General features: G+C 35.7%; 2 protein-coding genes across 2 annotated transcripts; one reads left to right on the forward strand and one right to left on the reverse strand.

Moving 5' to 3' along the window:
- Nucleotides 1-366: 366 nt before the first annotated feature.
- LOC130657658 (dynein axonemal assembly factor 1-like) lies at nucleotides 367-3255 on the reverse strand. Its single transcript, XM_057460664.1, has 3 exons — nucleotides 2009-3255; nucleotides 1082-1660; nucleotides 367-724 (listed from the first exon to the last, which is right to left on the reverse strand). The coding sequence occupies exons 1-3, from the start codon at nucleotides 2831-2833 to the stop codon at nucleotides 512-514; spliced, it is 1617 nt and encodes a 538-aa protein (XP_057316647.1). The 5' UTR covers nucleotides 2834-3255; the 3' UTR covers nucleotides 367-511.
- Nucleotides 3256-7004: 3749 nt separating this feature from the next.
- Nucleotides 7005-9092, forward strand: LOC130657739 (uncharacterized). The gene is made up of 3 exons (XM_057460748.1): nucleotides 7005-7018; nucleotides 7145-7839; nucleotides 8098-9092. The coding sequence occupies exons 1-3, from the start codon at nucleotides 7005-7007 to the stop codon at nucleotides 9090-9092; spliced, it is 1704 nt and encodes a 567-aa protein (XP_057316731.1).
- The last annotated feature ends 2178 nt before the right edge of the window (nucleotides 9093-11270 follow it).

The following is an 11270-nucleotide window of genomic DNA, read 5'->3' on the forward strand; positions in this document are numbered from 1 at the left end:
TGAAATAAAATGACGAAAAAATACTACATTTCCGATATATCTTCGATCCGCGCAAAAATGTTTAGCGAAATATCTTAACATGATTCGCGAAAATTACACCTAGCAATAATAAGGCTTTGCGAAAATGAATTAACTAAAGGATATTTCTTTTGAAAACGGTATTTGTACTTTTGTATTTTTTATTTATACAAAATATGCTTTTAAAGTAGCCAATTTGCAAATTTTATGAATTTTGCAACAAACTCCAGCCTTTTCGCGAAAACATTTAGTTAAGAATCACTCGCAAAAAGTGTATACCAACGAAATACAAGAGTTACGCGAAATTTTATCCACGTAAAGTACGCCAGAGAAATTAGACCATAAAACTTAATTCCGTGAAATGATAAATTTTATGACAGTATAAATAAACGAAAATAGTTTACACATTTTCACAAAATAAATCAAGAACTAAAAATAGCAAACGAACTGTTATTAAAGTTGTTTTATTTGGAATTCATCACTTTCCAAACTATCAATCTATTTCTTCGATAAGTTGATCACAAGTGTGAATTTCTTCAATCAAAACTTTCTTCGTCTGTTTAGCCCATGAAGGATGAGGTTCGGTTTCTCTCCTTTCAAGCTGAACATTTTCTTGTGGTTTCATTGCTGTTTGTTCACAGTTTGTGATTCTTTTCGTGGAGACTTCATGTAGTAAGAATCCAGTAGGTGGGTCCACGTCGAGTTCCTATAAACGTAAAACGTATGCCACAATGATTAACTACGAAATGAATACATTTAGGGAATTGATTTTGGCAAAAACTAATTTTCGCGAGATTTTTTCTGGAAGTTTAAAGTTGGCAAGTCCTAATATTTCACGAGAATTAAATTTCGCAAAAAGTGAGTTCTTTAAAAATTTTGGTGGAAACTAATTTTTGCGAAATTGACAAATACTCGCGATATTTGCGAAAATTAATTCCCGTGAAGATTAATTCCCTTAAGGTATGTTGGATCATTACTGGAAATTTACTTCAAAATGAATGACCACCTTAATTTATCATTAGTCAACAGTTTCCCAGGGTTAAAATAACCTTTGAAACTTTACCTCAATCAAGGATGTCTTATTTTCTGGTTTTAAAACAATAACTTCGATGTCATCTTCATTGATTGGTTCAGTATCATCAATTTCGTTTGATATCATAAACAGACTATCATGAGAAGATCTGTCAAGCTTTGTTAGCAAAGTTGGACTTTCAGTTAAATGATCTTCTGAAGACCTTGAATCCGCTTTTAAATTAGCAGCTTCTGAGGCAGGTTTTGTATCAGCCAAATTTGTTGTAAAAGACACAGACTCTATATCTTTTGCTTTCGGGCTTGCAGCACTACTGGACGAGCATGTTGTTGGAATGAAAGTGCTAAAAGAAGACCCAAAGTTAGCAAGCTTTCCAAGGTTTTCAAAGAACTCAGTAGTCTCGTCTACGACAGCATCTGAAGATACACATTCGGTTTGTTGTGTATTTGATGTTTGAAAGTGTTTCGGATAAGCATGATAAACAGAATTTCCAGGTGATGTTTCTTTTGTCATGTCCGCACTTTCTGTATTAAAATTGTCACTGCTGTCATTGATATCTTCCAATTCAGGAATCTGTTCGAATATTTCGGTGGACTTTTCTTCATTTGAGTCCTAAAATATATTTGAGGGTATGAATTTATAGGAGTAAAATTTTGTAAAATGCATCAGACAAAATTTTTCATGAAAACCATCATTCTAAAAACATACACAATACAATGAAGCCAGTCAATTGCTACTCTGAGAAGAGGATAGATTGACAAAATGAAGTATATAGAGCTGATTATCCTTGAAGGAAAAAAAATCACAAAAAAAATCTCAAAAAACTCATTAATTTATGTGCTTTGACATAACAAAGCTGAATTCCAAAAGAAGCAAGATAACGCAAAGCAATAGAACTGTTAAAACTTAAGTATATCGCAATTTAAATTTATCTTTGCAAAAACAAATCAGGTTACTGACCATTTCAATTTTTTCATCTGATTTTTCTCCTTCTCTTTTTCGAGCATCTTCTCTAATCTTTGAGACAAACTCCACACTTTCCTGAATTCGCCGTCTTTCCTTATTCAACCACTTTTCTCGTTCTTCTAACTCAGCTTCTCTACCACCTCTTTCCCAGGCCTCTGCACATGCTCGTTCCTTGGGGAATACAGGTCGATCATCTAAGTATCTGAGATCCTTACATTTTAAAATAACAGTCTTACGATAATTTTTTATTTCTCTAATGACAGGGTTTCCCATTAAATTTAGTACATGAAGATTCTCCATCTTTGCAAGTACTTCAACAATTCTATCATCTTTTATTCTGTTATGCGACAAGTCAAGCACGCTAATATTTTTACATTCTACCAAATGTTCAAGATCTTCCATAGTCTCTAAACGATTGTTACTTATTTGTAGAGTGTTTAACTTTGTTAGGCAGGAGATATTTTCTATTTTATGGATTGTGTTATTACTAACATTTAAAGTGTCCAGATCAGGCAAACACTCAAGATTTTCCAGCTTTTTTAAAAGATTCTGATGGAGATACAAACATTTTAACTCCTTTTGATTTTCCAAGTTTTCAATCTTATCAATTCCATTGCACTCTAACCATAAAGTTTTTAAACCTGTGTATTCTTCCAAGTTTTCGATATGTGCAAAGCCCTTGTAATGAAGATACAAAACATCATTTAGATAAGGTGTTAGGTATAACTTTAAATCTTTACAAATTTTCTTTAGTGACTTGGGTGTCATTCGAGGGTACTTTTCATCATCTTGTTTGTTAATAACAAGCTCAGCAACCATTTTTGGTTTGTTTTCCTAAAAGAATAATTATGCATTTTTGTGACTTTTTCTTACAAAACTAATTTTGACAATTTCAATTGCTAAATAACTTTGTCTAAGAGTCTTGAAAAATAGCCTTTCAAACAAATCTTTGTGATGATAACCTTAAAGAAACATGGGTTAGATTATCTTAGCGCTTGTTTAAGGGTTTAAGTGGGTTTTAAACAGCTACAGAGGCCCTATTTTCAGAAAAGAAGAATGAAGGTTTGGAAATTTGATCCTTGTCTTTGATTTTAAATTTAGTTTTATTAAATTAGCGTGATCTTAAAGGTTCAAATTTTAGGGTACTTGATCAATTACAATTATGTAATATTTTATGGATAGATATTCCAGAAAGTGATAAAAAATGTGATATATATGTACATGTTTTTGTTATAAGAAAAATGTTTATAAGAAAATAAGTCCTGAAAGTCTTAAAATCTTAAGAAAGTTTTAAGATAATATCCAGCCTCAACGTGTTAACAAATTTTAGAGAACTTCATACTTACATTTACAGTAACTACTTAATTACCATAATTTGAAAACACAACACAATCAATTTTTTTTCCTGGTAAATATACATTCTAACAAATTTATATCCCCAAGATAACACTTTTTTCTTCAATAAAAATGAAAGATGTCTCAAATAAAATACATAACCATAATGTTATTTACAGCTGTCGATAAAATATTGTAGTTATTTATGAAGAAAACAAAGATAATAGAGGAATTAAAATTAAGACAAAAAAAATTATCCTATATTCTGGCATTTTGCTAAAAAAAATGAGGCTCAGGTCAAAAACTAATTTTCTTATAAAAAAACATGTATTTAAATGTTCTTTATAAGTTCTAAGTTTCTTGTTCAATGTTATTCAGTGTTTGTGTTGATTTAATAACTGGTGAAAATGGCTGAAATGAGCAGTAGCTTTGTGAAGAACAATGTTCAATAGCTTTGTACACATAGATAGTTTCATTTTGGTTAAATCATGTTTACATATATACATTCCAGTTATTTTGAAAATAACTCCAAAAACAGAATAAACATTTATAAAGACTGTAAAGAAGGAAAATAAAATTAAATACACACCTAAAATATTGATTTTCACTAAAAGGACTATATATACCTTTGTTTGATATGAAAAACTGAATTTAAATTGTTTTGTGAAATTCTTAAAAAATGGATATAATTATATATACTGTACTGTTTGGCAGCGTCACATTATATTGCCAAATTTTTTTTAGATAAAATACTCTTCCAGTAAAAAAATATTAATTTCCCCTTTTTGTGGGTCAATGCTAAGTTTGTTTGTCAAACAGTGAGGGGATCAAGTCATGTCATCATCATCATCATCATCATCATCATCATTCTTGGCTTAACGTCCGTTTTCCATGCTAGCAAGGGTTGGACGGGGTATATTAATGACCCTCTTCCAACCTGATCTAGACTGTGTCAGATCTAAACTCAACTTCCTCTGTATCAAGTCTGTCTTTATAACCTCCTGTTAAGTCTTTCTCGGTCTGCCTCTGGGCTTTGCTCCAGGAACTATCAAGTCTCTACACTTTCTTACCCAATTATCCTCCTCCATTCTTCCCAAATGCCCCAGCCAATTCAATCTTCTTATCTACGGATACTTAGCCTGCTTCTTAGCTCATCTGAGCTATTTCTGTCTCTCAGACTGGCGTTACACATCCACCTAACCATTCTCATATCATTCCTTTCTAAACGGTCAAGATCTTCCTCCTTCACTGCCTATGTCTCACTACCGCACAACACTTCTTACACAGGTCTCATACAACCTACCTTTTAACTCAATTGAAAAGACTCTGCTAGTCAACAAAGGAATTAACTCTCTTAACTTTTTCCAAGCAGAACATATCCTGCAAGTAACACTTCTTCCAACACTCCCTTCACTGCCCAACATATCACCTAAGCAACAGAAGTTCTCAACCATCTCTAACGAGCCACTGTTGTACATCATTGAAGCTGGAAATACTTCATTCTCTATAATCTCACCTTTGCAACGCTTGCATACAAACTGAATGTCAGTTCTTAACCTTCAACCAATACTACTGCACTTCTATGTACCCAATGCTTGCAAGTCTAACAAAAAATTGAGTTACTACCAACCCCTTTCCTGCAAATTCCACAAGGTCACTTTCCAACTACAAGGTCACACTTGACTGCGATGCTACTAATCATGACTTTAGACTTTGCTGTGTTCACCCTTAGCTCTTTCTCTTCTAGTCCTTTCTTCCACTTCTCAAACTTTTCAACTAATTCTTCCATCAACTCTGCTATGAGAGCCAAATCATCTGCATACAATAACTCCAATGGAAAACCTGTTCTGAAACCTGTTCTCTTAATTCCCACAAATGGGAGGAAAATAAGTCAGAAACTTATTATTTTTTTAAAATATCCACATAGTCACCGAATTCTGCATTTCTATTTAAATCTATAAAATGGCCTTAGATATAGGTCTAGAATTTCAGGTGATTATTCAGCATGCTTTAAAAACTGACAAAGATATAAACAACTCAAGCTGCCATAAACAAATCAAGCTTCTATAATTAATATCGTTTTTTGGATAAAAATCACATTTTTTAATGCTTACTAGAAAATACTTAGCTAGTACGATTATGTGCAGTATAATCGAGTTTAATGGAGAGAACAATGTTTAGTGGCTAGCTTCCTTTGGTTTGCTACCCGACTGTTCCAGTTAATTTTGAATTTTGTATGATACATGGCTTCTCATCTTAAAAATATGACTTTCTCATCCGTGCTCATTTTGAGAATATGGATATTCCGTCCACATACATATGATCAAAACTAATTGGATTTGAGCAAAAGAAATATGCCCACACTTGTGAAATTGGCTCCACCCATGCCAGTTGCCTCTGAAAGTAACATCAAACCAGCTTGGTTACATGCAAAAAATTTTGTTCCTTGAAAAGAAGAATTAGTTAACTCCCTTCTTTTTTTTTTGGTTTATGATGCGAACTGAACTTGAACTAAATAAAGTTGGAACATTCAATAAAGCAAAAGTACATCTGACACTAAAAGCGGCGATTTTCAATCTGGCTAGCTAGATGTTTCCGTGACAGTGCATTTGTTTACATTCGACTCCATGCACTGGAAACATGAATATGACGGTTTTATGCTGAGTTTAGAAATCATGGTTTACTTCATATTCATCATGCTAAGTTTGTATGATCTAAAAAGATTATGTCGTATAAAATAGTTTTTTGATAATAAATTCGAAATAAAAATCAAAGTTCTGGTTATTAGTTAAAATCTTTGTTTAGTTTCAAGAGGTAGTGGAAACCGTTCCTCGCTATGGCGGCTTGCTTTTACTACGGTGATACAGTACAAAATGGTGCTATTTGTTTTGATTTTGGTGGCAGAGAGCAACTTTAGAATCGACAGTCTTTTTCCGTTGAAAATTATTCAGTGGCTGCGTGGCTGCATAGTTTCTAACTAACTGAGCAATAGTTTTACCCACTCGATAAAAGGAATCTCTTATTTCAAAATACAGGGGCTGTGAGCTGGTGACCCATGTAGAATTTTCTGTGTAGCTAGCTAGCTAGCTAGCTACCCTTTTATTTAAGGATGTTGACATTTTTCATTATGCTGTCTAAATATAGGGGGTTTGAATAAAGCTCATGCTACTTTATATATAGCTAGCTACTATAAAACTCTGATTAAGATCTGCTGAACTAGAGAAACTCTTTTGTAACTAGCTAGCTATTGGTGGAGTAGATTTAAAAGCAATAAGCATTTAAATGCCTGGCAGTTACAATTACCTAGAGTCAGGAACTAAGAAAAATGTTTTTAGTCATTCTTTGTGTTTCATTTTTTTTTTTTTTTTTTTTACCATTTTCAACTTTCCATTTTTGTCATAATACACCTGGGGAAGGTGTATTATGACTTAAACTCACACAGTAAAAACGCAAATATGCAGTAAACAGTTCTATTAGCAAGAATACTAAAAACAACAAATAAATACAAAGAGCAGCGAGCATACACAAAAACAACTAAACATATACAACGATAAATGAGTGAGCATACTACTATATAAAGACGAAGTAGCTAATATAAAGCTTAGTCTATATTACAAATATATACATAGTAGGTAATGCGAATATCCAAATCCAAATGTATGTTGAATTGTAAATTAGGAATGTGTGGTAAGGTGCAATGCCATGATACGGACAGGCGCTGAGATAGTGGCATGTGTGCCAACTAACTTTTAAAACACTTTGTACTTTACTTGTGTCACTTGGTTTTGAACTTAGCCCTTCAAAAATAGTGGCTCCATGCCAACGCCTGACATTTCTGGGAGTTGTCCTAGACACTGTGTCTCTAACTCTATCACTGCCTGCTCATAAACTATCTGTTTTAAAAGATGTTATTGCCTTATTTTTAACACGAAAACGTGCTTCCAAGAAACAGTTGCAACAATTAGCAGGTCGCCTCAATTGGGCCTGCAAAGTTGTGTATGGTGGTCGCACTTTTCTTCGCCGCCTCCTGGATCTTATGAACACTCTGCCTACCTCTGCCTCGAAGTGTCGGCTGACACTCGAATTCCACAGAGATATGGTGTGGTGGGATGAGTTCTTGGACACCTTTAATGGACAATGTGATTTTCATGACAAACGTCCAGTCACTGCATTACAAACTGATGCTTGTTCCTCAGCTGTAGGCGGATTCTATCTTGGTGATTGGTTCTACTCAAACTTGTTGGTAGATTCACCATCACTTAGTTGCCTTCACATCAATTTTAAGGAAGCATTATGTGTTGTTCTCTCAGCTGCTCGCTGGGCTTCTGCTTGGCGCAATAAGACGGTCCATGTCTATTATGATAATACGGCTGCTGTCAGCATGCTAAACAAGGGCACTACTCGAAACCCTCTTATGATGAAGTTTCTACGGCAACTTTTTTGGTTGTCTGCAACTTATAACTTTCGTCCAAAGGTGTTTCATGTGCCAGGTAAGGACAAGGTTATGGCTGACCATGTGTCTCGGCTGCATGACGCAGGACACTTTTTAGCCTTTCTGTCCTGCCAGCAAAAATTTTTTCAATTGACTGCCTTCCAATTACCGGCCTGGACCCACATGTCTGCGAAATCATACTACTTTTTAATCGGCCTATTTGCTACTGGATCTCACTGTTCCGGGGAGAGCATTTGCTGATTGGTTCTCCTTTTTTATTTTTATTTTTTTATTTTTTTTTTTTTTACAATTCTAGATGCTCTTGGCATGGTGCAGGCCTTGTCGAATGATGTCATATATTTTCGTCAAGCTAATTATGCTGAGAGTACTAAGAAGAACTACCGTACATATCTTACTACTTATAAAAAATTTTGTTACATGCTGTCTGTGCCTTTAGTCCCAGCCACTACTAGTTTTTTGTGCTTATATGCAGCCTATCTTGCCAAGTTTCTTCTGCCGCAGTCACTCTGTTTGTATATTTCGTTCGTTGATTTATTACATAAGGAAATGGGGTTTCCTAATCCGCTTAATGAAAACTGGATACTGTCATCAGTCCTCAAGGGTATTAGACGAGTGTTGGGAGTCCCTCCTCGACCTCGTCTGCCTATTACCCCAGATTTATTGGTTCAGATCCGTTCACGCCTTAATCTTAACTGCAGTTACCATGCCTCATTTTGGGCTATTTGTGTAGTTGCATTTTTTGGGTTATTTCGTAAGGTACATTTGTTGCCATTTTCATGTAATACCTTTAATCCTGGGCGGCAGTTTACCAAGTCAGACTTCTCCTTTTCAAACTCAACTGTTTACATAGCCGTTCGCTGGAGCAAGACCATTCAACTAGGACAGCGTATTATTACTGTGCCTTTGTTGGCTGCTCCCAAATCTATATTGTGTCCAGTAACCGCTAAACAACATGCATTTTCATTTACGGCTGGGGCTCCTAAAACCACCCAAGCATTTTGCTGGTTAGGGGATTCAACTACCATACCTAATGTCTTCACATATAAGTCCTTTATGACTTGTATGTCTCGGATCCTCTCAGAAATCGGCATTCCTCCTGAGCAATATGGTACCCACTCGTTTCGTCGTGGGGGTGCTACCTTTGCTCTGGAGGCTGGAGTGTCATTGCATGTTATATCCCTTTTGGGTGACTGGAAGTCAGATTCCATGTTCTTATATCTCCATATGCCTTTATCTCAGCGAATATCTGCCCAGCGTGCTATGGCATCACACCTACCTCCTATTCCCTAACACTTCTTATTCACTTTGGATTGGCACTTTTACTAGTCGCATTCAGATATGATTTTTCCTGCAGTGACACAGATTCTTGCTCCTACTTCATTTATCCGTAACGAGGACTTTTTTAGCTCATAGTCATAAGCACTATTATAGAGCCTGTATATATTTATAGTACCTTTATATTACGTAAAGATTTTTATTATGCTTGCTTTAAGACTTATTGCTACACTTGTATGTATATAGCTAGTAAGGGTTTTGTATGTTTTTAATTGTGTTTTGTACATTTTACATATTTCTGAAGAACTAGTACTTTCTGCATTCCGGTGTTTTTGATGGGTGAGTTTAATATGACTTAAACTCACACAGTAAAAACGCAAATATGCAGTAAACAGTTCTATTAGCAAGAATACTAAAAACAACAACAAATAAATACAAAGAGCAGCGAGCATACACAAAAACAACTAAATATATACAACGATAAATGAGTGAGCATACTACTATATAAAGACGAAAGCTTAGTCTATATTACAAATATATACATAGTAGGTAATGCGAATATCCAAATCCAAATGTATGTTAAATTGTAAATTAGGAATGTGTGGTAAGGTGCAATGCCATGATACGGACAGGCGCTGAGATAGTGGCATGTGTAGGTAGAGAAACATAAAATCTGACTTCCAGTCTCCAAGAATGGAGATGGAATCCAGTGGAACCCCCGCTTCCAGTGCATATGTGGCACCACCCCGTCGAAATGAGTGAGTCTATATAGGTGGGCAGGAACCCCAAGCTCTGTCAAAACGTTCTTAATACAGGCCATAAAAGATCGATAGGTAAAAATACTAGTGGCGAATGAGGCAGAGTCATGCTAGCATAATGCTTGAAAGTTGGCTGGTACATCAGGCGTAAGAGAAAACGCGTGAGCGACAGCAGCAACTGGGCACAAAGGTGACGATGGAATAGCCACCAGCAGAACAATAATAGTATGCTGTCCCAACTGGATGGTTTTACTCCAGCGAACTAGTATCAACAACTATGAATGGGATAAAACAAAATCAGACCTAGTAAAGTTGATGCGAGCATTGAAGGCAGCTGACGATGTAGGTAGCAGGTGAGACTTGCGAAATAGGCCAAAAAAAATACAAGGCAAATAGCCCAAAAAGAGGCACGCTTACTGGAATTGAGATTTAAACGAGACCGGATACCAAGAAGCAAATTTATGGTAATAGGAAGATGGGGCTGTGGTTGAACACCAAGCATCCGCTTCATACCAGTCAGAACAGAGAAAAGGACCTATTTATGAGAGAGTGGATTATGGAACCCCATCTCCCGGTGTAGAAGTCCAACAAAATTGAGGTACACACAAACTGACGGCAGAAGGAGAAAGCGGGCAAGGTAGGCAGCGTACATACAGAGACTTGATGCATTAGCAGGAACAATTGGGAGGTGCATGAGTTTACAAAATTTATAATATGCAGAGCGATGAGTGCAGTAGCTCTTTTTTGTGTTAGCAGAGTAGGTGGCTTCACGAAAAAACAAAACATCAGAAAGCAGACCATGTTTGAAAGAGGCGAGATCTAGAACAAAAATAAAAAACGTCCTAAGCGATAACAAAAAACTTAGCTAATAGATAATAGTAACAGGACTCAGACATTTAAAAAGGCAGAGACATTTGCAGAACATATCCCTTGCAGATCAATTTGTTGCATGAAAGCAAGGATATGTGACGCATCGTCTAACTGGGAAATGTGGTCGGCTGTAACATTTTCCATCCCCGGTATATGGTAAACTTTTAAGCGAAAGTTGTAAAGAGCAGAAAGCCAAAACAGGTGCCGAAGGTACTTCATAACAACAATGGATGTGGTACCCTTATTTAACATAGCAACAGCAGCAGTATTGTCAGTACACATGGATGGTTTTGTTTTTCCAGAAAGAACACCACCGCATCGCAGAAAACATTATGCAGAGTGCTTCTTAGAAGTTGAAGTGCATATGAGCAATGGCCAGGTGATCAACAAGAAATTCGGCTGAAGAACTGAAGAGGAAAATGAAAACCATGTGTCAACTATATAGGTTAAAATCAAAAATAATTGCAAGTGCAAGATGAAAAGAGCTACTGGTTTTACCCATTCACAGATCAAGTGTTCTTTACGTAACAAGTCATAAGCTGACTGTTGCATAATACAAGTTACA

Source organism: Hydractinia symbiolongicarpus, chromosome 9, assembly GCF_029227915.1.
Source record: "Hydractinia symbiolongicarpus strain clone_291-10 chromosome 9, HSymV2.1, whole genome shotgun sequence".
Taxonomy (NCBI): Eukaryota; Metazoa; Cnidaria; class Hydrozoa; order Anthoathecata; family Hydractiniidae; genus Hydractinia; species Hydractinia symbiolongicarpus.

Excerpts from the sequence above, each read along its gene's own strand:
- LOC130657658 (XM_057460664.1), bottom strand. The coding sequence starts at position 2,833 with ATGGTTGCTGAGCTTGTTATTAACAAACAAGATGATGAAAAGTACCCT. Across the intron at positions 1,661-2,008 it reads CAGATGAAAAAATTGAAATG|GACTCAAATGAAGAAAAGTC; the intron begins GTCAGTAACCTG and ends AATATATTTTAG. Across the intron at positions 725-1,081 it reads ATAAGACATCCTTGATTGAG|GAACTCGACGTGGACCCACC; the intron begins GTAAAGTTTCAA and ends TTACGTTTATAG.
- LOC130657739 (XM_057460748.1), top strand. Across the intron at positions 7,840-8,097 it reads AAAGGTGTTTCATGTGCCAG|ATGCTCTTGGCATGGTGCAG; the intron begins GTAAGGACAAGG and ends TTACAATTCTAG.